Genomic DNA, 24092 nt, shown 5'->3' with positions numbered 1-24092 from the left:
GCGCATAGTTGAAAAGGTCTGACCTGCTCTTGGAGTGACAAAATCCCCCTATTCTACAAAGGTCTAGGACTCAAGAATCATGATGAAAACGGTCTTCGTACACAATGCTTCGATTTTGACAATAATCAATCAGAAATGCCATGCATCTAACTTAGCACTCATCGCATCGATCGTATCTTGAGAACAAGACTACTCCTCTCGCTGCTTTAGCGTCTGATAATCAACCATATCAGCTGAACTCTCACATAGACAAAATAAAACATGGAAAAGCTGCTGCATTGGTCGGTCGCCAACTCTCAAGGAGACAAAGAAGCTGTGGAAAAAGCTGGACAACCAGATCCAAAATTATTGCAACAACTGTTTGGAGGCGGTCTTGATGAGCCGGCTTTGATGAAGCAGGCTATTGTGGTGATAACCAATCCGGAGGCTGAGTTAGAGGCGAAATTGATCGCTTTTGACAATTTCGAAATGCTGATTGAAAACCTGGATAATGCCAATAATATCGAGAATTTGAAACTCTGGGAACCTTTGATTGGCGTTCTACAATCACCGGAACCTGAACTGAGGGCATTCACATTGTCTGTTATTGGTACTGCGGTTCAAAATAACACTAACTCTCAAGAGAACTTCCTAAAATACGAACAAGGGTTGCCTCAGCTCATACAGATAGCCAAAAATAAAAACGAGAAAACAGACGTTAGAACAAAAGCGTTTTACGCCCTATCGAACCTTTTGAAGCATAATAAAGAGTCGTATTCCAAGTTCAATAAGCTTCGTGGATTAGACGTGATAGCCCCAGTACTGAGCGACCCTAATGCAACGGACAAATTAAAACTACGAGTCCTTTCTGTGGTTACTGCCGTAATGACCAGCACAATGATTGATGCAGATTTCATGCAAAAACTAAGGGACGAAAGCATTTTGCAGACTTCGCTAAAATTTCTACATTCGGGAAGCAACATATACATTATTGACAAAGTGTTGAACTTTCTGTCTCAATTGATAAATGGTGGGGAAAGGTTCGACGAATCTGAGGTCACCGTGCTAAAATCTGGCTTACAAGACATTGCAAGTTTGGAGGAGCGTGTCAACGAAGATGATTACAAAACGGTCAAGCTTGCCATGAACAACTATTAGAAATACCAATATAGAAGAAATAAGGACATCGGTTTTTTTAACGCAGGCTTTTATTTTGATCAGAATTTTATCCTCAAGACATATACACCAAGTCATCAGGGTTGTCGGAAGTTAACAAAGCAACCATGGCTTTCTCCGATGCACTCGCCATGAGCGGGTTCCCGTCATCACCGCATGTTAAATAACCTTTTTCAACATCGTTGTACAAATGCTGGAAGTTTTGGTAAACGGAAATCACCCTTTGAGCTTTCAACGTTGTCATCTGGTCTAGCTGTTCCAGTGTTTTCCAAAGCGAGTCCCGAGGGTCTTGAGCTGACCTCATGGTAACGTGAGACCACTCTTGATGTCTCACCGCGGGATCGTAGCGCTTTCTGCCAACCACAGTGATAAGACTATTCAGCCAAGGAATGAAATCCCGCTTGGACTCTACTGTGAAGAAATGAACACCGTATTTCACTGCGATATCGTCGGTGTATCGGTCGACATCTTCTATCGTGATGCCCAACTCTTCCAGCATCTCCAATTTCTTAGATTTTGTGCGATGCCTATTTTTTTTTGAGCCATGAAGCTCCTCTTCCACTTGCTGCCTAAAGCGCCTATTTTCCATATTTTGGATTCCCTTAATGAGGTCTTCTCGACCATATAGAGTTATAATAACAAGAGTGTTGGCTGATTTTGTTTCCTGAATGAAGTGCAGCAAACGGGATTTCCCAGTACAGTGCAGATGGAAAAATTCTAACGCATTGTAAAACATAATGGAGACATTTTCACTCACTATTTTCTCAGGCCTGGGATAGAATAATCCATGTTTTAAGTCAAATATCGAATTACAGCGTCTTCGCAGCTTTATCAAAGGCTTCACATCATGTAAATGAATAATTTGCGCTGGCTGAACCTCCGTTTTCAAATCGATACCGTCCGAGGCAAATTCTTGATAAAGCAATTCGTCCACGTCCAAGATCATCTCTGCTTTGAGGATGTTGACATCTTTGATGAGTTTGTTCGCAGCATTAAACATTTTTTTTCCTGCGGCCGTTGTCTGGAACTTCGAGATCTCATTCCGTGACTCTTCATCCGAGAAAAATCTACTGTTAACAATAAAAGCGGTAAACTTTGCAGGTGAGCTATCTTCGGAGTCGGGATCAAGTCGTTCGGTGTTAGTGTCTAAGCGTCTCTTCTTCGAGATGTACAGGCCTGTCCTTCGAGGGGAGCCCGTGGAACTTTTGCATGGTGGTGTGGACTCTACTATGGCATCTGCACCGATGCTATCGCATTGGTTTGGATAAATCTGGTGACCAACATGTTCTGTATTCTCTCCAGTCTTCGCAAGCGAATCATCAAAAGTGCTTGGCGACGACTGAACAAAAAGTGCCTTTGCCTTGACTTCCTTTAAAACGTTCTTTTCCAATGATTTGGGGGTTTCGTTACCTATCGGTTTTCGTTGAGAGGTGCGAGAGTGCCCCAAGCGTTGAGAATCCACTTTTTGAGACCATTTCGAACCCAATCCGCTCAAGGTCAATCCACCAGGACTACCTTGAAGTGAGCTACTTGCACCATCATGAATATCTGAAAACGATAGGTGATCTTCACTTAGGACTTGCTCCAGCACATTTTTGCGCTTGGTGAGTAATTGTGCTCTAACCGGGCTTGAATCCTCCAACATATCTGTGTTTAGGCCGTCAATGGGGGCACCGCCGTCAAGATCACCAGCACCTTTCTCTGCCGCTGGATCAGTATTAATGCTAGTATCGTTCAGAAAAGTACATGATAGCTCTGCTGAATCATTATGAGTGCCTTTATGACTGGAGAAGGCCTTGACAGGGCTAGATTTTGGTAATTTAGGAGAAGAAGGATATTCCCGTGTTTTTGCCACACATTCAATGACGGAAGACTCCTCAATCCCTGATGTAAGCTCTATCACATCAAATTCAGACTTTTTGTTGTCGTCACCATTCGGACACCTCGCGCCAAGGATTTCGAGGGAGGAATCACCTGCAATCATAACCGGATCATTGCAGTGATTAACCTGATCCAATGAAATGTCTAACAGTGCTCTGATTCGCTTTACACAGACACAGAAATCTTGTTTTGTTTGGGAACAAGAAATGGAACGTCATTAACATAAACATGTTGGTCCATTTTGTGATGGTAAATCATGAACTACGTTCTAGTGAAAGATCGCCAGCTTCAAGCCCAGCTCAGCCTTAACACTTCATTCGTGTCTTTTCGCCAATTGTAGCCGACTGAAAGCATCCGATAGACGTTTGTTTGCTGAAATCGAAGGTGCTCTTGTCATGCCCGATTGACGCTTAGTTTGACGTTGTAACTCTTCACTTAGCTGCAGTCTCAGAATATTCTTGATGTCTTCAACAGAGTATTCCTGTAGCTCCCCAGCATTAGCCCGCTGTATTACAGTAGACTCAGAAGAAGCACACAGAGCAAAATATTCGAGCGCTGGAGCCATACTGACATTTTCCGGTGACGAAAAAATGCTTCGACAAGCGTGCTGCAATATGTTGATGTTTTTGGACATCTTCTTGACGCCATTGTGATTTAATGCTACCAGTCCACGCGCTCCTTTGATCAGAATATCATTCAAAGTCTCGTAAATACCTTCAAAAATCAGGGTTTTCTGTTCTGGCGTGATCAATTCGCGTAGACGGTTCTCCATGGTCGTGAGTTCGGCAGTGAGTGCAGAAATACTAGCGTTCAAATCAACACCTGCGGTTTCTGGACACCAGGAAGACTCACGCAAGAACCTGGTAACGTAAAAGATGCAGCGTGCCCTCACATCGTATCTCAAGGAAGACCATAACCTGAATTTCATAGATTCCAGCTTATTACGAGCACTGTCGAATCTTTCAGCAGCAGCATCGTTCAAAAGAAGCTTCAAACCTCTATAGTTAGCGACACTTTCGACAAACGAGATTCCAAAAAGCGACCATTCGCTTCTCAGTGCATTAGTGCCTACCACATCTTCATTTTCAGTTTTAACGATGCCGGCAGTTTTGGACAATTGTCTCAGTTGCAAAAGCCATTCCGTGACATCGCCGAGCGTAGTTAAAAATGAAGCCATCGTCTCAACCGTGATTGTATTGAACATATCTTGCTTCTTCAAACTCTTGCCGTCTCGGTAGAATTCGGGGCAAGCCCTCAAAAGTTCAGCATTCTCTTCTTTTGCGTAGGTCGATTCTCCGTTAAAAATCCTGTTCGTAAGATCCTTCAACCTTGCATTTTCTGCCCAAACGCTGTTGATCTTTTTGTCAAGCATAGGATTTGCCGAATTTCCAAGCAGTTTGACTAATATTCGCTGATAGTAGGAGCAAAAGCGGTCTAGTAATTCAAGCACAACGTTGATGACTTTGTCCTTGTAACCATAAGATGTGTTGAGTAAACGTAGAACTTGATGATATAGATCTTTGAAAACGACTGCCGCTTTAAAAACTGGTTGCCCCTCGGCTTGGGTTTCAAGGGCGTAAGGATTTAAAGTTTCCACGTTTTTCTTGAAAAGATATGTTAATGTCAGGCCTAGTTGAGGAAGGTATTCATTTTTCATAAAATGCGAGAAGAAGTTAATTGGCGCTTCCGTGTTGCTCATGAGCTTTAGAGGTATAGCAGTCGAGCTTCCTTCAAGAAAGAGTAGAAGGGACTCCAAAATGAATGCCATGTTGAAGACCCTGGCAGGCACTAGAGTTTCGTCGAGCTCGAAAGTCTCTTCTTCGAGATAGATAGATTTTAGTTCCAAGTTGCTTGCAGCTGAGAATCCGGGGAACATTTCTTTGAGTAAGTCTCTCAAATCATTCGCATGGTCCCTGGTAGAGGATTTATCGTCCAAATTGTTTTGGATGGAATATAGTAGTGGCTTTTTCAAGCCAATTCGTTGGTGTGTCGACTGAATTTTGGATAATTTGTTCATCGGAAGGCCGCGAATTTTAGGATCCATGGTATAGCTTACAAGAAGTTGATGAACTTCATCGAGAGTTTTATTCCATACCTCCTTCAAGTGATAGTGCTCTACAACTACTGATGAAGGCTGTAACGCCTTGGAAGCCTCATAGATCACCCTATGTCCTTGAATTGCGAATAAAAGTTTTGAAAAGATCTCCCAGAAAACGTTTTGCAGGAAAAGCGACACGACCTCCTGCCCGGGAAATCCAAAGTCGCCCTCGTTTTCCAAGGATGCTGAGAATTTGATGAGCGAAGGGTGCTTCAATCTCACTGTATCGGTTGCTTGACTTATAATGTTGTGCATCTCCTCCTTAGCCCGCCCAGAGATACTTATAAGAGCAGGATGTAGCTCATCCATGTCATCGAGTAGACTCAATATTGCAAGGATTCTTTCGTGAACAGTTCCTTGAGGACTTAGTCCCTTCACCTGGTTGTGAGCTTTAGAAGAAGGAAATTTCAGCTTGTCTAAAAAGCCATTGAACTCGGAACTGAGTGCTTGAGATTGCTCCTCGATATCTAGATCAATACTGTTGACCAAGAAAGTCTCCATGTTATCATAAACACCATCTTTAAGCTGAGGGGGCTTCACTTCGTATCGCGGACTCACGTTTAGTCTCTTCGAATAGACGAGGTCATTTATGTCCTCGATCAGTGTCTCGAAAAGCGTATGTTTCTGGGATTCTAAAACCTGTTTCGTAGTTTGAAGAGCTGGAATCTTCCATATATCGTATCGAGAGGCCATAGAGAATGCACTTACCAATGCTTCTTTGGCTTGTAAGTACGATTTTTGTTTTATTAGCTCGTCCACACAGTCAGGGAGCGATATGATCTGCTCTACAGCGTCCAGTATTTCCAGCATCTTGTTGAGCTTTTGTGAACTCTCATTTAGTTCTTCAAGTTGTTCTTCTGATTCCCCAAAGCTGGCAGTGGAGTCCACCACATTGTCCTTAGTAGCTCCAACAAGCTTCTGCGACTCACTAATAAACTCCACGGTTTGTTCATAAGATGCAATGTTTGCATTGAATGCCTGATAGTGTTCGTTTACAGCTTGTTGCAGATCGTTGCTTAGTTGCGAGCTCCACCGCTTGAACTCTTCATGACGGTGTCCAAGACCCACAGATGTGTCATCGAGAAAAGCCAAGGCCAATTCCAAAGGGTTCGTTTCCGGTGTAATTATTCGATTCCAAGTGGAAGAGATCAGACCTAGGTCCCTTTCAAGGTTGTCCAAGGCATCGTTCATCGCCTGTTTCTCTCGGTTCGTGGCATTGTTGACAGACAGAGCTCGTCTCCGCTGAGTTGGCACATTTAAAGAAGTCATCGAGCTCTAGACGTGATACAAACGGTGCTCGTTCCTTCAATAAGAGGTCAGTTGTAGTAAAGTTTGAGTAACCGTGTGTTCAAAAGGTGGTTTACAAGGTATTATTGAATTAGAACAGGTAACTTCGATAGTCTATACAAACATGTGATGTTGAAGACGACTCACGATCTTCGTCGTCGGACTTTATAACTAATTATTCAGACGCTAGCCAAATTCAAAAGAAGCATCTGGCTCGCTAGCTCAGGAATTTCCATTTCTCTCCCGAATAAGCTGAGGTTTTATCAAAGTTGCAATGAGAGAGAGCTAGTCATGTCTGCTTGGAAAAAGCCCAACGCGGTTACTCGAGGGAGCCGCAAGGCCAATCTTGAAGCATGACTTTAACCACATGCCACCGCAAAATCTTCACTTCATAGGTTTGAGCGAAAATCTATCTACGCTGGTTTTACAACTCGAACAGTGTCCGGGCTAGTTTTTCTTCTGACAATCAGTGATCTTAGATGCTACCAGTCACCGCATATTAATGATCTTTACGTGGAAACCATGTTATTTGTATATGTTGACAATCCCAGAGCAGTCACCTGAAATATAATAGCGTTCTGTCTTGTTCCATGCCACAGCTATTGAATTTATCGTATCATTGTGCAACGTCATCTCAGCTTTGCGACCGGATTCGTCAGAGACCTGTCTTTGTCTAACGAGGACTGTTGTGTTAGCGGTGAGTTGCAAGGGCTCGTATTTGACAGCACTCGCATCATAATCTGATGTCAGGGGAATCATCGTTTTTGCCCGGGAATCAAAACAAAACATGCTATTAGAGCGAGCTTCAGAGACCAAAACATTAAGGCCCTCGAGCACCATCGAGGTTACCTGATCACAGGAAGCTTCATCCATGTGCTTGTTTAAGTGGTCCATCATGACGTCTGTGGCCAAGTACTCATCAATTGACGGTACCGTCTCGTCAGTCGTCACAACTAATCGACATTGCCGCTTCACATAATCCCAGATGGTGAACATGCTTTTTGTAGAGCCACCGAAGATCACTATGGTTTGCCCCTCGCGCTTCGTTAATGCAGGAAGAAGAGAAATATGTGTTATTGGCGAACCATCCGAAAAGGTCCAACTTTGAATCAATGTACCAAACCTGGCATCCCATATGTTTATTACACCCCGGAAGGTCCCCAAAATGATCGAAGACTTATCGTGTCCAACTGAGAGACTCAGAACAGCACCATGTAGAGGATCATTCTTCAGTCTTCTTATTTCTGACATCAAGCGAGGGTCGAGCAAAATGATTTCAGAACTGTTTGTAAGCGCGACCAAAAGCGGTTTGTCATCGCCAGGGACTACAGCTAATTTAGTGACGAATTCGGTAGAGCTTTTAACTTTGTACTTTCGAACAACTTGCAGACGAGTAAAAGCCCTCGTGCCTTTGGACTCATGTACATTCACTTTGAGTAACAAGATAGTACCGTCCTTGCAGGAAACTGCAAAAAGATCAAATTCTGGAAACGGCTTGATATCCATAATACTGGAGCCCGCGTCGTAAGACAGAGATGACCCAAATATTTCTCCGGCCAGAATTTTAGGTATGTTCCATAACTTGACCATTCCATCTTCTGAACCGCTCAACACATATGGATCATGCAGCGCTGCAGATATCACTGTGATAGCTGTTGATCGGGTCTCTGTCAATTGAAAACAAAATTTCAAGCGAGAAAACGGCCTGGTAGTACTTGCAGCTGTCAAACTGTTTCTTGCACTTGAAGCGTGTCCAAATTCAGGAAAATGCTTGAATGCGGGCCCGACGTCGACACTTCGCAAAAAGCTTTTGATATTCTCATCGTTTCCTTCATAGCTGTTTTTCACGACAAACATTGATGGTACACCGTCGCCATCTGAAGACGTAGACCTTTGAATGTTTTGTGGTCTGAGCTTTGACGCCTCAAGCTGAACGTAGACATTGTCGAGATTCGAGGTCAAAGTCGGTGCTGCTTTAGTTAACTGAATCGACTTCGTCAAATCGATAGACTTGTTAAGGGCCAAACGATGAAAAGCCGTTGTCAATGAGCTTGGAGAATTCTCTCGATGTTTGATTATCATATGTTGACCTTCATTGAGCTGCGTGGCGTTGTTTAAGAACATGACATCGAAAATTACGGTCCTGGGTGGCGTATATGAGCTCAAGCCTTTCTTCGAAGCAGAGCCGTTTTCGATAATTGGGTTGTATGGGGTGATTGTTTCTGGTTTCCTAGCCAGCATTTTAGCGACATTGAATGCGTAAGACCTCATTGCTGCAATCTTCCACAAATCGGTATCTTTAAGTCCCACTGTCATGATTTTCTCAAGCCAGCCTTTGTCTTCATTTGTTACAAGGATTTCCTTGTTGTCAGCTAGCTTGATTGGGGACTTGGCGATTTTGTACCCGCTCGCCAAGCCATAGTTCTTCGTTACATAGTCCTTGTTAATGAATACCACACTATTGTTTCCGAATAGATCACGGTGCTTGCTGGGTACCTGTTTCCAGAAAAGACTGCTAACAGATCGCAGCGACCATGTGCAAAGAATGTTGTAGACCGTTCTTGAAAGTGGCTTTTTACAGCTCGATAGCATGGAGTCCCAAGTAAGCTGAACATCAAACTCAAAATAGGGCTTGATGATAGGATATAACAAGCAATAAACTTCTGCCTTTGAGAGCTTCCTCGATAGCTCTACCAACAGGCTTAAAGTAAATTGCCGTATCCAGGTGTTAGGATGTAGCAGAAGGGCAGCAATAATTTTAGCAACGTCAAAATAGTACCTTTTTTGAATCAAGCCTACGCTAAAGAAAGTTTTCAAACTTTTGAGAACCATAACGACAACTAGTTCTTCAGAGTCGGTGACAGTTTGCACGAGTAAAGGCAGAATGTATTGCTCCAGCGTCAATGGCCCAAGTAGTACCGCAATTCCGGTAAGAGATTTAACGAGCTGAATGCGAAGTGACGCGTTCTTGTCATTCAAGTATGTGATCAAATGGCTTAAGATAACGTCATTAGTCTTTTCCCTACCAAAAAGACTGCAAAGTGGCAGGATATTCGAAAGTAGGGCGATTTTCACGCTTGAGTGGCTGTCTGTCAATAAATTAACAGCTATTTGTTCGAATCCGTGCACTAGCTTCCGCTTTTGCTTCTTCCTAGATTCAACTTCTTCCATTACTTTGCCGTACTCATCATTAGCCGTTATGGCCATATCATTGAATCTAGTTGCCGATCTTGCTATTTCTCCAAGCTCTTCAGCTAAAGCAACCCTCACATAGTCATTATATTTTGCAACTTGGATTAGCTTTTTGATACGGGGTAAGAGATAGTCTGTGAAAAGAACGTCATTAATGCGATTGACACTTTTGGTCATGCCTAGAAGTTGTGACAGGACATGAATTGCAAGCGCTTGAACACTTGGATGTTCATCAAAAAGCATGGAAACAACGAAAGGGAGCACCCTATCAAGCTTATTACTGTCTGAAACGTATTGAGAAAAGACTGTAATGAGCTCCAAGCACATCATTTTTACCGAAGCCGCTTTCACTCCTCTTAGCGCGTGGAAAAGAAGCGACAAAAGTAGCAATGCTGACTCATCCGCAACAGACGATATTTCCAGCGCAGGGTCTTGAAGTAAAATGGTGCCAATACCGGGCAAAGTTAACTGCTTTAGTATTTTGTTACCTCCTTTTGGGCAACAAGAAGCTTGCTTCATCAAAGGGTACCCCAACGAAGAACAGATTTTCGGGAGGTCTTCGTAGATTTTTTGCACGATTTTGTCCATGTTGGAAGAAAGGTTTGGCAATTGCAATGTACCATACGTTTTACCCACCATTGGAAGCCCATCATCAATAGTAGCTAATTCCGCAAAGTATCCGTAATAGAAGTGGTAAAAATGTTCTGGAAAGAAAGTTCCTCTGTATTTCTGAAGAATATCTTTGACCGTGCTTCTTTTGTGTGGATTTAGGTTTATCATACCTAAGATCATTTCCCTGAGTATCGGATCATCTAAATGGCTGTTTAAGAAGTCTACTGGGCTATAATCACCATTCTGGTACCTGAACAATTGCGATAAATTGAAAATGCAACTGCCCTCCGAGAAAATTTCTGCTATGCAACATCCTGCGCTGAATATATCCATTTCGGGTGTAAGTTTGGAGTTCATATTATTGAACTTTTGATATTTCGATGAGTCAAATCTTTCAGGAGCTATGTAACAGGTCCGTCGTTGGGATGTGTCGAAGTAGAAGGAATAATCTCCAGGATTATCCTCTAGTAAATATGTTGGTTTCATGCTTCCCGAGAAATCTGTCAGAACCAACCAGTTCCAGCTGGTCAGAAGAAGATTCTCTAATTTCAAGTCGCCGTGGCATACTCCTCGCGAGTGTACATCGTCTAACGCCCGCAAAAGTTGGAAAGCTATGAACTTAAGCTCGATAGTTTCCAAAAAAGGTCTGGTGCTCAATCTATCGTAGACACTGGATTTCAAATGCTGTCTTACTAAATAGCCAGCTCTATCAGATTCCACAATTTTACTATAATTTAAGGTGTTCGGCAGGGCAGCCAGCAGTTGTGCCTCATTTAATAACATTTTTTGTACTTCAGCGATACTGTAGTCATCTGCAGGCTTGATAAAAACCTTGATAAGAATTTCGCCATTTGGATCCAGCGCTTTGCATGTTTTCAGGAATCGCGATGAGTTTAGCTGTGATAGATAATGAACTTCGTCTAGTATATCAATATAGGACGAGATTGCAATAGAAGGAGCAGTGTGTGCAATCAAAGAGAGTTGAGAACCCATAGCCACAATGCAATTTATGACTCAGCTAGGTCAGCTCCGTCTCAGCACCGCTTTTACTTCGAAGACTTGATGTACCTATTACCTGTAGTTCCTTTATGGTACTAATATTTACCTTAATGTCATTAAGATCACATTTGTCTAAACTGACATAATGACCCGAGAGCTCTTTTCGAGTCCAAATACCCTTTAGTATGTTCAATGATCACTAAGACTACTGATTCGGAGGCTCTGACTGTGAACATTTATATTGCCCGCTTCTAGGTCTTCTAATCTCTTGCTTACCAAGTGTATAGATCACAGCAAGCCTATATTTTTAACAAAAGTCTCTTACATATGTCGTAGGTAGGTTTGAAAGGTTAATACGGACTAGAAGGTGCAATCAACTGATCCGCACTCTTGGGAAAGCGTTGATTGCTTGAAAAGACGAACTTCCTCGTGGATTGTGTCCCTCAGCATTTGCATGGAAGTGAACTTGTTTTCGTAAGAATAGTCAAATGCGCCATGAGAACAAACCGGCTCATCGCCAGGATCCCTCACGTCGGCAATGAATGGATGATCCAAAATCTGCTCAACACTCAATCGGCTTTCAGGATCCCATGTAAGCAAAAGTCCCATTAGATTTTGCGCTTCTGCGCAAGATCCCGGATATAAAGACCTCCATTCAGTTTTAGTGACGGTTGCATGCGACGAAAACACTTCAAATGAGCGTGCAGACCCATATTTGGTGATAATGTCCCTTGGTGGCGTTCCCAGTACTTTCAAAATCTCGAATACTTGATGCAATGAATCCTGACCCATAAACAATGGCTTTCTGCCATAAAACTCCACCAGGATACAACCAACAGCCCACACGTCAATAGATTTCGAATACCGTTTATGGGACAATATCAATTCAGGAGCTCTATACCAACGAGTCGCAACATAGTTTGTGATATGGAGATCACCAGCTCTACTCTCAGAAAAAAGCGGCGATATCCCTCGGGCAAGGCCGAAGTCACAAATTTTGAGATGACCACTGATGGAGCAGAGGATGTTTCCGGGTTTTAAGTCCCTATGAATAACATCAGCACTATGGATGTATTTTAGCCCACACAAAATCTGATATAGGAAATGTTTGATATGGAAGGCGGAAAACTGTACAGTGGAATGGATAACACGGGCCAGATCGTAATCGACAAGCTCTTGATAGCAGTATAAGCCGTCAAACGGTTTTTCAGAAACAATTTCGAGGTCAAGCAAACTAACAATATTTTTATGACCGCGGAAGAAATTAAGGAATTTGAGCTCACGAATAGCCCTCTTGAGTAGGATCTCTCTCTGGAAAATGTTAGTGACTTTTTTTATTGCCAATCGACATGGTTTGTCTGTGTTTCTTTTGTCGAGGGCAGAAACCACTACGCCATATGAACCTTTACCCAAAATTTGTAGTACTTCGAAATTTCCTGGCGTAGAAAAGTTTCCTTTTTGATAAATACTTCTCACATCTGGTGGGTCGAGAGGGGGTTTGCTTAGGGAATGTATCATGCATTCTCCTCCATGGATTTGTGAACGTCTTTCTTTGGAGCTAGTTTGGGGACGATTCAAGATTTTTGTATTGGACTGAAGAGCAAAAGCGGATGTCATAGCAAAGGCAACACTTTGAAAAGATAGCAATACTGTGCGAGTAGTCTCGAAGAATAGTTGGTCTTGGAGAGGGATTGTGTTTTGGTTTGAATTATCTTGCGTGTATTAAACTGACGCTGACACCTTGGATATTGTCACACGGGACGGATGGACAATACGCTTAGCAAACAAATGTGAACTCCAGGTGGAAGGGTTCATGAGTTCTCAAAGCGTTGTCCGTTTTGAGTGAACATCCAGTGGGATGATTTGACACCCCACTTTTGCTTGGCGAGCTGTAATTTTAAGGATCAATGCGCCTTGAGTGAACTTCGAACATCTTTCGGAAATAAAGCTACCAGATGAATACCACCCGAATGTCGAGACAGTCTTTATGTCCATACAAACTATAGATTGCAGCCTTGAGTTCGTTAGACACCTCCTTTATATCCATATTCACAATTTGTAACTCGGCTACCGTGGATTTTAAATTCGATTGTATTCGTGTTTTAATTCCTCGAGTGGACTGGTCTTGTGAAAACCGCACTGTTGTGACAGCACTTGCATGTTTTGCTCGGAAACTTTCTGAACGTCTTCGTTGTACAGGCCGCAGATTTCCAGAGCAGTTTGTGGAGGAATCGTCTTTCTGCCGTCTTTCAAAACGTATTTGGTAATCGAAAGCGCTGCAAGCTGAGAACCATTTTTGGTCAGAAACCTGCTAATGACATACAACCATTTTTCGTCCCAACAGAGAATGCAGCTACGGACTTTATAAGTTTGAAATGGCTTTATTTCTTTGATGAAAGTTGTGAAAACATTTGCAACCGGGACGTACGGATAGCGCTTAGAGGTGAGAAACAGTTTTTGGAATATTTTCGTCATCAAATCCGTCCTGGACACGTCCAGCTCTTCGAAATAAGTACTATTACTCTTATGCATGTAGAAATCGCACTCAAACAAGGAGGCGTACGTACTCAATTCCGCGTATGCAAAACAGCCGTATTTATCATTTTGTAGCTGCTGAATGGTTTTGGTGTTCTTACCAAAAATCAGTGGTATAACCAGGTTGTCAATGACCCGGGCATAGAAGCGGACAAAATAAGCACCGGGAAGAGACTTGTACGTTGAAATCAAAATGGCAATTGCCAAATATTTGGACAGGGAACCAAGAATGCCCATGGTATTTGAATTGAAGTCAAATTGTGGATATGCCTAGAGCAATGCTTGTTCTTTGATGTGTGTCACTAGGAATGTTGGCTTTTCACCCTATATATATATGTTTGTATAATTTGATGCGCGTAGTATAACGGATCTCGAGGAACGATCGAGGGAAAACAACTTGCTAGAGAAAAACCACAGTAGATGTGTATCGAGGAACAAGATTAAGGACTCTGTATGGCACTTAAGAGGCATACTTGGGCCATAATGTCTATACATGGGAAATGGTGATTTTACTTTCTATGGAAAGTTCTCTGTAATCGCACACATCACGTGACAATATCTCTTTAAAAAGTATAGCATTTTAGAGTTACAGTCATCGAGAATAACACACCGTGGTATTCATGAATTTACTCTATATCTACGTGTACTCTACCATCCTGCTGCATTTCGTCGATTCTACTCATGGATACACAGTATTTCGTCATCGTAACAAGCTAGAAAAAAATTACAACATATAGAGAAGCAAAACGGTATTCTAATATTGTACCAAGTGGTATCTCAACTGGGTACTCTCTGTGAGGTGAGGCTATATGATCATTTAAGGCTTGCTTCTAAGGAGTCACCTGATCTAGCTTTAATTAATTCAGTCACATGATATACAATCACTACTCACGAAAATTGTGATATATTACATCGACTAGGTATTCATACCAGATGCGCTATCGAACACCTACAACCAACTGCTATCGAAGTCACCAAGATGCACCAGGCAGACGACAAGGAAATACATGAACAAATTCGATTGTTCACTGCTGCAGTACTACGAGAAAAAAGTGGCAATTTCCCCCGTTTAAAACGGTCCAGGGACGGCTCTGTTTTCCCTTCAACAGATGGTGCAACGACCAACAGGGGAAACAAGTTACTCCAGCATGCGGAAGGCGTGAAACGAACGTCACTTCAAAATTACGACGGGAGTCAAGAAAGTCATGTATTTTACAACGGATCAGTGCATAGACTTTTGGCCCGCAATCGTCAAAACATCGCAGACGATGAAGACGAAAGCAGCAACGGCAGCAACACGGATTTGCACGAATTGGTAGACGTTAGACAGATTTTAGCACCCATCTCGTCTCTAGAGGACGTGGCAAAACATCCGGCGATCTCCAAAAGGTTTCAGAGCAGCGTGCTTCGAGACCTTGCGCTGCAGGCGGTGCTAATGATAGAAAAAGAACAAAAAAACGTAGTGTCGTTTTCAAACGTACTAGAAGCGTTTTTAGGAGATTATCCGGGACCGCTAATAGAGCAAACTCTGAAGCTCGAAGAATACGACCACAATCTCAGTTTGCGGGACAGCTCCACGCTAGGTTTTACAACTGCTGATCAGCCAGAGCCTTTAAAAGCTGAACGTGATGTAAACGGAGGTGACCCTTTTTTCGCTCTACCTCAATTCAATCCCTACAATACTCTTCCGTCGGTAATATCGCGTAAGGAGGATCTGTCCAACGAAGAAGTAGAGGCAGCGAGGCAGTTAACTCAAATTGCACTGCAGCGAAACCAGGAATTTGTCAGAAATTTACAAAAAATTCGCAATTGCATCGTCAAGGCAGAGCGGATAAAGGAGCGAATCAACATGTGGAGTCGAGAATTCGCGGGAATTCCGGAAGAAGGTGTAACAGTGCCAAGCGCACTTCATGTTGTCAAAAGAGGGCTAATAAGCGCTACTACAAACAGAACTATGACAGAAGAGCAACTAGAAGCTGACGCGGAAGACGAGGTGGACCAGGAAAAGCCAACTTAATACTTTACAAAGTACTCCATGTTTTGAATATGTGCATAGTTAAGAATAACGGTCGCCATCGCCATTACCAGCCATGCGACTGATGGTCAAGGACTCTGACAAAGTTTGAGGTCTCATACGCGGCTTTAGTGCCCTCAAAAAGTGGAACTATGCAGTTTTTGGTGACTTCGTCAAAGAGCTCATCAATCACGCCTTTCAACTCTGTTCCTGTTTGCTTGAAATCAGGATAGGCGTTCACCTCTAGAACTTTCACATTCAAAAAAGAATCAACCAGAAAATCTAATCCATAAGTTTCGAAGGCATTTGGTAGGGGCTGAAAATTGATTCTGTTTGTCGTCACTGCAGCCAAGAAAAGCTCACGGGTTATTTCATGTATCTGAGACTTTATTTTGAGCCGGTCGCTGGTAGACAGCTCCTTCAACGTGTCCAATTCTTTTACAGTTGTCTCTTTGATTTGCACATCATCCTGAAGACATGTATTTGTTAAATGGCAGGCCAGTTGTTGTGAATCGGTAGCAATATAGTCGTCGGTGAGTCTTTTGAAAGTCTCCGGGGCAAACAGGGCTAGCATACGATCGTACACGTAAACTTCTAAATCGCCGACGCAGGTCACGTAGCATCGAATGTGAAACTTTCTATTTTGAAGAGAAGGCACCAATAGTGGGTTTGTCATATATTCCTGGACAATGAAATGGCGCAACTGAGAAGTGACGATGCTATTGGGGTTCATTTCACCTTCGTCATCGGTGGGTTCCTCGTCAAACGAATCGAAAATAGATTGAAGATCTCCAATAGTCTTAAAGACTCTAATTCCTTGTGCTTTGTCGCTCATACTGGGTTTCAGTATCCACCATTTCTCCTCGGACTCAAGTTCTTGCCTTAATTCCCAATTTTCGTCCAAAGCATCATCCAGGAACTCCGCGTAGTCAACGTCTATGGTAAAAGTTTCGAGATATGCCTTGGCAAGCGCAGATTCCGAGTGCTTTACAACGTATGAATGTATCGTATGGGCAAGAAAGTGCTTGCGAATGAGCGCTTTGCGATAGACGTACGTGTTAGCAAAATAAGTATCGTCTGAGACCAGTTTGTCCATGTCGATATGCTCGTAATCACCGTAATGAAGGATTTTTAAACCCTCCGCGTTTTTTGGAAGCGACCTTACTATTTTGACATTGGGCAACCGAGATTCAATTGAAGATGTTAAAGGAGCATAGATGTACTCGTTCGAAGGAACGGTAAGGAGTAAAAAACCCTCTTTTTTGCTCACGGTTGCTTCGTCAATATGACTCTGAATAGAGACTGGTTCTTTCAAAGACAGCTCTCCAAGTAAGCCTTGAACCTGATGGAATACGGCTCGTAGCGGTGTCACGCTAATTAGTCCCGCTTCGATTGTCCGTCCATCATTCTTACTGTCTGGTGGACTCTGAAAAATGGCCTCCCGTTGTTTTTGGAAATTCGGTTGCCATGTAAAAGTGATGCCTTTGTTGCCAGATTCAACGTCGGAAATTTGCTCTTTGGCCTGGCCGGTGTCTGCATCGAACCCTGCACTGTAGACGGAGCACCACTGGTTTTCCAATATATGCGTGTAGATAGCCTTCGTTTTAGAGGAAAGAGAATCAAGGAGTGGGACGTTGACATTATAGAGCTGAGTGTCCGTATTCCAGTTTCCGATTAGATGCTCAATGACTCGACAACTTTGTTCGGAGGCGCTTTTAAGAATATGATCTTCCACATACTTTACACCATCAAAGTAGGCCCACGACAAAGCTACTGAACGAACACCGCTGGAGATGACTGCCTCCATAGCTGCTCCGATGGTTCCGCTAGAGGTTACGTAGCCTGCAGAAGAATTGCGTCCTACGTTGGGACCTGAGACAACTAGGTCGAATTTGTTAGTAGTCAAATGATGAAGACCAACGTCGGTAGCTGTTGCGGGGGTTCCGTCGACAAGACAGAACTCGATGGCATCTGATGCGATACCTTCGTTCGAGACGCATGGAAGCTTGGTGCCCTGCACAGAACGTTGCGGTTGCAGATACGGGCCGGTCATTACGTCATCAATGGCATCGCGGCTCATGTAAGCAAAACGTGCATGTACATCACGACCCACGAATATCGCCTTGCCGATCCAAGATCGTTGTTGGTCTGGCACACAGATTGTGAGATGCCAGTCGGGACGAGTTGTCAGTATATGTTGGATGAAATGGCGCAAATATGGGGAAGCCCTAGCATCTGGAGGACCATCGTCGTTTGTGAGCTAGAAAAAGAGAAATAGCAGTTAGTACTTGGTAGAGTTCATCACAGCAAATGTAACTTGCATATACGCTGTGATTGTTTTTGACCTTGCAATATGAGGGTTTGGCGGCGTTTGTAGACCTTTCCGATCGACAAAGGGAAAAAGGTTTACTCCTGAAACCTGTTCCTCTCAAAGCAGCAATTTCCTAAGACCACAATTACCGAAGAAGATGAGTGCAAAACATACGAAAATGTGCATGATTCTAAGTTAGAGTTTGAAAAAGCGGGGAAATGGAAGCTTTCCAGAACCAATGAAATCTGTTGAAATGTTTTGTGACGTCAGTTAGATATCTCCCTTTCAGAATTGAATAGGTTTACTCGTTTTCATTGATGTATTGGCTTTTTCACTTGTTAAAATTAAGGAAGCATACTGGCTTCACATCACGTGGCCAAGACGATTGAATTGATAACATGTAAGCTTGGGTAGTTTGAGGGTTCGTAGAACGGTTAGAACTTTCTTTCAGAACGCTCTTTTTACCAACGCTGCTTGCTCATGAGCCTTCACGCGGGAAAAAAGCAACCTCCACAATTTTTCAAATACTGGCTCATTAGAGATTCATTTGGAGCAGGATAATTGTCACAGGAACATTTTTTGTGCTTATTACGCCTATAAGTACTCTATAAAGCACTTCAATGATTCAAAAAATACGATTGAGGGCTCTTTGCCCTTGTCTAAATGTCTGGGTGAGCTCATGCCAGAAATGTACATAGTGATAAAGAAGCTGGTAAATAAAAAATTTTGGTGTTAGCTGTAGGAGATGAGCTAAATGTCTAGGAGCCGGTTGAGCTAGCTCATCGCGCAGACACCTAGGTTGTTCACCAAGGAAATTTGTTTAGCATGTCGCTGTTCATGAATCCGTATGCTTCCCAGGAAGTTGACGAGCAGCGAATGCAGATGGCTCAGGTTCAGTTCGACGCCATGGCTACGTCCTTCAATACAATGCTGCGAAGCTGCATGGAGAAATGCATCCCGCACGAGTACGGCGAAGCGGATTTAAACAAGGGCGAAATGTGCTGTATCGACCGATGCATTGCTAAAGTGCACTATGCTAACCGTTTGGTTGGAGGTCTGGCACAGGCTCGCAACGTGGGACCGGACTATCTGAGACATTATGAACAGTTCAAAAAAGATTAGACGGCTGTGTGATTTAGAGGAGCTAGGTAAGAGAGGCTAAGCTTACTGCTAGTGCTGGGGACAAGTTTAGTAGTTGCACAGGAGTCTGATCACATAACACGAGGGGCCAGATATATGACCTGTTGTGGTTAATCTCGAGCACCGGAAAGAATATCCACCCATGCAGACACCCACATACACAATGAACCACTGCTCTGGCTTTGCCTCTCATATACCACATCTCAGGAGTCACGTGATACGTCCATCCGATTTTTTTTCTTTCCCAACTGCTCCTGGTACAAACATTTCGACTCCACCTTCAATTGCATCCCGTTCCAATCCGCTGTGTTCCGTATTGTATACAGCTTCTTCTTTCACCAAAGAGGCATTGTATCGTATCACTATCTACGAAACATAACAAAAACCCACAAACACACATCACAAGACCATACGCTACATATCTTGGTCTTTACCGGCTCCTCCCGCCTTAGTTAGCCACCATTGCTCATTATCATGCCCAGGACTGGGGATCCGGGCGCGGATCCAGCTTCAAAGGATTGCACACGCCTAAGATTCGAATGACTCTTGAATTGAAGTTAGATTTGAAAATAGCATCAAACTAAAATGTATTAAGTGTATTTCGAATCGAGTGTTTGTTGTTCTGTCCAAATCGTTTGATAGCGCGAGGAAATTCAGGGTCTAGCGGCTTTCGAAGGCTCGGTGCTACCTTTACGTATACGTATGAAGTGATGGATTCGTGGTAAAGTCGAGAATCCAAAATCGTTACAGATTCCCGTTCTCAGTGCTGTTTCAACCGCAGCGGCAACGAAAGTACAACTCCTGCATCTCCTTTCGTGTGTGCAGAGAAAATTAGCAGTTTTTCGGGTGCTCTACACTGTCAAATACCAATGTGAAGCCTATTTAACAAGGCCATGTGACCGATATTTTCCGTGATCATGGTGCGCCGTCCGCACGCGGTTATTTAGTCATATCATACGCTTTATAGTCACTATATGCAAGCAACACAAAACCAAAAACCAATTGTCCCATATCGAGAGCACGACTACAACACCATAAGCTACAAACTCAGGTCTTCATACACTCTTCCCATCATCCCACGACAGAGACTTTGAATCACTATATACGAGCCTTTATAAACAACACCAATATATCTACTCAAACATCGTAACGCTACAAGCCCAAGATCTCCACAACTCATTCCCGTTCAGTTCTATCACTTATGGCGTCTATCTATCTACCTAAATACTAATCACCCAGCCACCAGGTTACCCCTCAACCCAGACACCCGGGTTACCCGACTACTCTCCCTCCCTCATAGTTACCCGGCTTCTCCCTATAGCCTACAATATTTGCGCTTACCCAGCTTTTTTTTCGTTTACTATGGGAGACCTAACCATCACCATACAAAAACTGAACACATAGTAGAAAAAGCCCACTCTGTATACTTAACTGCTACTACTATAGGGAAATTATAGGCTACACAGTACAAAGTTACCTACAAAACAAACAAGGAATTTTTTTTCAGTATGTTGAGTCCGAATATAGCGTGAGATGTGAACGGAGTTGGAAAATGGTAGAACGAACAAGTGGACGGAAACAGAAACAAGCTGGCGATTGACAAGCCATGAGGCTTTTGTCTATTCGTCCAGTAGAAGGGGGGCAATGGTGGTGGGTTTTTTTTTCTCCCAAAAACGTGCGGTTTGTGTGGTTTAAGATTATGGGAAATGGTCACGTGGAAATCACGCCGAAGTCACGCGATGGTGTGTGGGTGGGAGTTTGGATTACCCGGAGAACGCGTCACCCATGGGCTCTTGCCTGTTCTTTGTTTACGCAGTTGTGGTTTCGTGTTGTACGCGCACTAGTCCGCAAGCCAAGCAAACCCAATCCCGTATGCTGTTCAGCCTTTTAAAAACAAGAAGGCTTTCCAGACCCGTTTAGACGATATTCGTTCCACACAATCGCATCTTTTTTTTCTCTCTCCACCGATCAAGAGTGCCCTAATACTAACCTCAGACCAAATTCACAGATGGCAGCACCAAGAGAACCCAGAAAGAAGACCACCAGAAGAAAGAAGGACCCAAACGCCCCTAAAAGGGCGTTGTCCGCTTACATGTTTTTCGCCAACGAGAACAGAGACATAGTTCGTGCAGAAAACCCAGGTGTGACGTTTGGCCAAGTCGGACGTATTCTAGGTGAAAAATGGAAGGCCCTCAACGACGACGAAAAAGTGCCTTACGAGTCCAAGGCTGAGGCCGACAAGAAACGTTACGAATCGGAGAAAGAGCTATATAACGCTACCAAGGCCTAAAAAAAACGGCATCACCGCTGTTTGGGTTTTGTTTCTCTCAACTGTTTCGATTTATTTTTCTTTTCTTTTCTCTCCTCCTCAATTATATCACAGTGATCCCCTTGGTTTATGGCTTTGGGGTGTTCGCCAGCGGTGCATTGCGTCGCATAAACATCGCGGTGGTGAACCCCCAGTTTGTAAGATTATGGAAAAAGAGCAAACAATGTGCGTATTACAATTATTTTTTTTATTAGCCAGATCGCGTTGCCAAAGCCAGTGGCTTTGGTGTTCGCATGTGTACCATTCAGAAATAGCCAGGAAAAATACCACGGATTTGTACAAACTTTGACAAGGTCGATTGTGAAACCAGATGGAACGAAGTCATCGTATTTGGCAATCTGTAGCTTTGCGGGCAAATCTACAACTCGTTTCCAAGCTTGTCCTCATGCGTGTCCAGCTTTACTACTTCGTTCATTCACAACTGTGTACAGTGTCACTGACACCTTGAGATACATCATTCTGTCCCATTCTGTCGCTACGCATGACTGACGCGTTAAGATTCTGAATTTTTTTTTTTCATGCCCCCGGTCGCGTAAAAAGTTGACGCGTTTCGTGCCCACCGGTTTTACGTGAGGTGCGTATATATAACGGCACTTTTTTTCAATTTCATAACCTTCACCCTACACACATGTCATTAACAACACGTAAGCCAGTAGAACACCGTCTACTACCTATACACAACGTTTGAAGCATGCTAGAGGGGAAATTCGAAGAAGCCAGTTTGTTCAAAAAGATCATCGACTCTTTCAAAGATTGCGTGCAGTTGGTCAACTTTAACTGTAACGAACACGGTATCGCCGCACAAGCTGTGGACGACTCCAGAGTTTTGTTGGTGTCGCTATCGATCGGTACAGAGTCATTCCAAGAGTTCAGATGCGACAGAAGTGTGACTTTGGGTGTCGATCTGTCGTCGTTGGCCAAGATTCTGCGCTGTGGTAACAACAACGACAATTTGACGTTAATTGCAGATGACACACCAGATTCCGTTCTCCTACTGTTTGAAGACACGAAAAAAGACCGCATCAGTGAATACTCATTGAAACTTATGGACATCGATGCTGATTTCCTGGACATCGACGGCATGGAATACGACACCACCATCACGATGCCTTCTGCGGAATTCGCCAAAGTGGTGCGCGATTTAAATCAACTCAGTGACTCTCTAAATATTTTGGTCACCAAAGACACCGTCAAGTTCGTTGCTGAGGGTGACATCGGCTCCGGATCCGTTATCGTGAAACCACACACCGACATGGACAAGCCTCAAGAAAGTGTGAAGGTCGAGCTTGAAAAACCCGTTGATTTGACTTTCGGGTCCAAATACTTATTGGACATCATCAAGGGTGCCGGTCTTGCAGAGCAAATCACCATCAAGTTGTCCTCTGAGACTCCTGCTTTGTTTGAATTCAGTCTACAGAGCGGATATCTACAATTCTTCTTGGCTCCAAAGTTCAACGAAGAAGAATAAGCCAAACGTCACTCTTCTAAACCCACTTTGCAGCCTCTGCTGGCCAGAATCGGGTTTTCTAAATTGTACATTATTATTATTATCATCTGTCCACTACATAGAACCGGACTAATCCGCATATCAAAGCAAATACGTATCGAAACAGCGACTCGACTGCTTAATCATTCAGCAATCACCGTTTCAGGCTGCACCAAAAACGTTGTTCGAGTACAACTTTTCTCTGTGAGCGGGAGTATCAACTTAAAAGCGTCTCCCTGATTCAGATAGTACCGAAACATGCGTTTCAAGCGAATGAAACCAAACCCTTCGTACAGACTCAGTGCTGTTGTATTTTCCACTTCAGTCTCTAGCATCACCTCGTCGCAGCCCAAATCTCGCATCTTCTCGATCGCAAGAGCGACAAGTTTCTTGGCAATGCCGCGTCTACGAAACTTGTGTTCCACGGCAAGCATTCCAATATACCCACGAAGTCTGGCACCCCTGTGAACCTCGTACTTGCACACCACACACCCTACTGGGTTCTTCTCGTTTTCGCTAAACGCCAGGAAACATACATTTGGCCACTGATTGAAAAAATATCGATATACATAAACGGAATACGGCTCACTCAGATCCGCATCTATGACTTTTTGTATATGCTTCACTTCTTCTGTCTTCGATATATCTAGCGGTCGATACGATATGCTCATCTATGTTTCTATACAATGTCTAAAGAAGCGGAAAAGAAAGCCGGAAAAGAACGAAAGTGTTGGTAAAAGCCAGCTGGACAGATTGAACGTGTTAATTCTTACTTATGGACTCGGTAAGAACACATAAGAACACTGATTTGGTGGCTATCGGTATAGGATTGTAAAAGTCTTTGAATAGAGACAGCTCTTCAGAGGAAAATTAAAGGTCAGCTGATCTTTGATTTAATCTTAAATTGTGAAAAACTTACTTCACGTGATATAAACGGGTAACGGATTCTCTACCAACTTTTAAGGTCCATTTCATATAATATGTGTAGCCCTTACATCCATACCTAAGTAAAGCTAGCTCATCGGGTCCAAAAAACTACCAGGCTAAAAGCAT

General features: G+C 43.3%; 12 protein-coding genes across 12 annotated transcripts; 5 read left to right on the top strand and 7 right to left on the bottom strand.

The window, feature by feature from the left end:
• Window positions 1-261: 261 nt before the first annotated feature.
• On the top strand, window positions 262-1137 carry FES1 (LALA0S09e03884g1_1; the record flags this gene model as incomplete). The annotated part of the gene is made up of 1 exon (XM_022770752.1): window positions 262-1137. One exon carries the CDS (start codon window positions 262-264, stop codon window positions 1135-1137), a length of 876 nt encoding a protein of 291 aa, XP_022630061.1.
• Window positions 1138-1210: 73 nt separating this feature from the next.
• MMS4 (LALA0S09e03862g1_1) lies at window positions 1211-3139 on the bottom strand (the record flags this gene model as incomplete). Its single annotated transcript, XM_022770751.1, has 1 exon — window positions 1211-3139. The coding sequence occupies one exon, from the start codon at window positions 3137-3139 to the stop codon at window positions 1211-1213; it is 1929 nt and encodes a 642-aa protein (XP_022630060.1).
• Window positions 3140-3349: 210 nt separating this feature from the next.
• SEC8 (LALA0S09e03840g1_1) lies at window positions 3350-6403 on the bottom strand (the record flags this gene model as incomplete). The annotated part of the gene is made up of 1 exon (XM_022770750.1): window positions 3350-6403. One exon carries the CDS (start codon window positions 6401-6403, stop codon window positions 3350-3352), a length of 3054 nt encoding a protein of 1017 aa, XP_022630059.1.
• Window positions 6404-6946: 543 nt separating this feature from the next.
• VPS15 (LALA0S09e03818g1_1) lies at window positions 6947-11218 on the bottom strand (the record flags this gene model as incomplete). Its single annotated transcript, XM_022770749.1, has 1 exon — window positions 6947-11218. The coding sequence occupies one exon, from the start codon at window positions 11216-11218 to the stop codon at window positions 6947-6949; it is 4272 nt and encodes a 1423-aa protein (XP_022630058.1).
• Window positions 11219-11584: 366 nt separating this feature from the next.
• Window positions 11585-12841, bottom strand: SMK1 (LALA0S09e03796g1_1; the record flags this gene model as incomplete). Its single annotated transcript, XM_022770748.1, has 1 exon — window positions 11585-12841. The coding sequence occupies one exon, from the start codon at window positions 12839-12841 to the stop codon at window positions 11585-11587; it is 1257 nt and encodes a 418-aa protein (XP_022630057.1).
• Window positions 12842-13303: 462 nt separating this feature from the next.
• On the bottom strand, window positions 13304-13996 carry LALA0_S09e03774g (LALA0S09e03774g1_1; the record flags this gene model as incomplete). The annotated part of the gene is made up of 1 exon (XM_022770747.1): window positions 13304-13996. The coding sequence occupies one exon, from the start codon at window positions 13994-13996 to the stop codon at window positions 13304-13306; it is 693 nt and encodes a 230-aa protein (XP_022630056.1).
• A 742-nt stretch (window positions 13997-14738) lies between these two features.
• RXT2 (LALA0S09e03752g1_1) lies at window positions 14739-15776 on the top strand (the record flags this gene model as incomplete). Its single annotated transcript, XM_022770746.1, has 1 exon — window positions 14739-15776. The coding sequence occupies one exon, from the start codon at window positions 14739-14741 to the stop codon at window positions 15774-15776; it is 1038 nt and encodes a 345-aa protein (XP_022630055.1).
• Window positions 15777-15840: 64 nt separating this feature from the next.
• Window positions 15841-18270, bottom strand: PBY1 (LALA0S09e03730g1_1; the record flags this gene model as incomplete). Its single annotated transcript, XM_022770745.1, has 2 exons — window positions 15841-18033; window positions 18259-18270. 2 exons carry the CDS (start codon window positions 18268-18270, stop codon window positions 15841-15843), a joined length of 2205 nt encoding a protein of 734 aa, XP_022630054.1.
• A 639-nt stretch (window positions 18271-18909) lies between these two features.
• On the top strand, window positions 18910-19206 carry TIM12 (LALA0S09e03708g1_1; the record flags this gene model as incomplete). Its single annotated transcript, XM_022770743.1, has 1 exon — window positions 18910-19206. The coding sequence occupies one exon, from the start codon at window positions 18910-18912 to the stop codon at window positions 19204-19206; it is 297 nt and encodes a 98-aa protein (XP_022630053.1).
• Window positions 19207-21232: 2026 nt separating this feature from the next.
• On the top strand, window positions 21233-21514 carry NHP6B (LALA0S09e03686g1_1; the record flags this gene model as incomplete). The annotated part of the gene is made up of 1 exon (XM_022770742.1): window positions 21233-21514. One exon carries the CDS (start codon window positions 21233-21235, stop codon window positions 21512-21514), a length of 282 nt encoding a protein of 93 aa, XP_022630052.1.
• Window positions 21515-22244: 730 nt separating this feature from the next.
• Window positions 22245-23021, top strand: POL30 (LALA0S09e03664g1_1; the record flags this gene model as incomplete). The annotated part of the gene is made up of 1 exon (XM_022770741.1): window positions 22245-23021. One exon carries the CDS (start codon window positions 22245-22247, stop codon window positions 23019-23021), a length of 777 nt encoding a protein of 258 aa, XP_022630051.1.
• A 161-nt stretch (window positions 23022-23182) lies between these two features.
• Window positions 23183-23710, bottom strand: MAK3 (LALA0S09e03642g1_1; the record flags this gene model as incomplete). Its single annotated transcript, XM_022770740.1, has 1 exon — window positions 23183-23710. One exon carries the CDS (start codon window positions 23708-23710, stop codon window positions 23183-23185), a length of 528 nt encoding a protein of 175 aa, XP_022630050.1.
• Between the last annotated feature and the right edge of the window lie 382 nt (window positions 23711-24092).

This window comes from Lachancea lanzarotensis, scaffold LALA0S09 (genome assembly GCF_000938715.1).
Source record: "Lachancea lanzarotensis genome assembly LALA0, scaffold LALA0S09, whole genome shotgun sequence".
Classification (NCBI taxonomy): Eukaryota; Fungi; Ascomycota; class Saccharomycetes; order Saccharomycetales; family Saccharomycetaceae; genus Lachancea; species Lachancea lanzarotensis.
The sequence above is the reverse complement of the archived record's forward strand: the minus strand, read 5'-3'. Positions and strand labels throughout refer to the sequence as shown.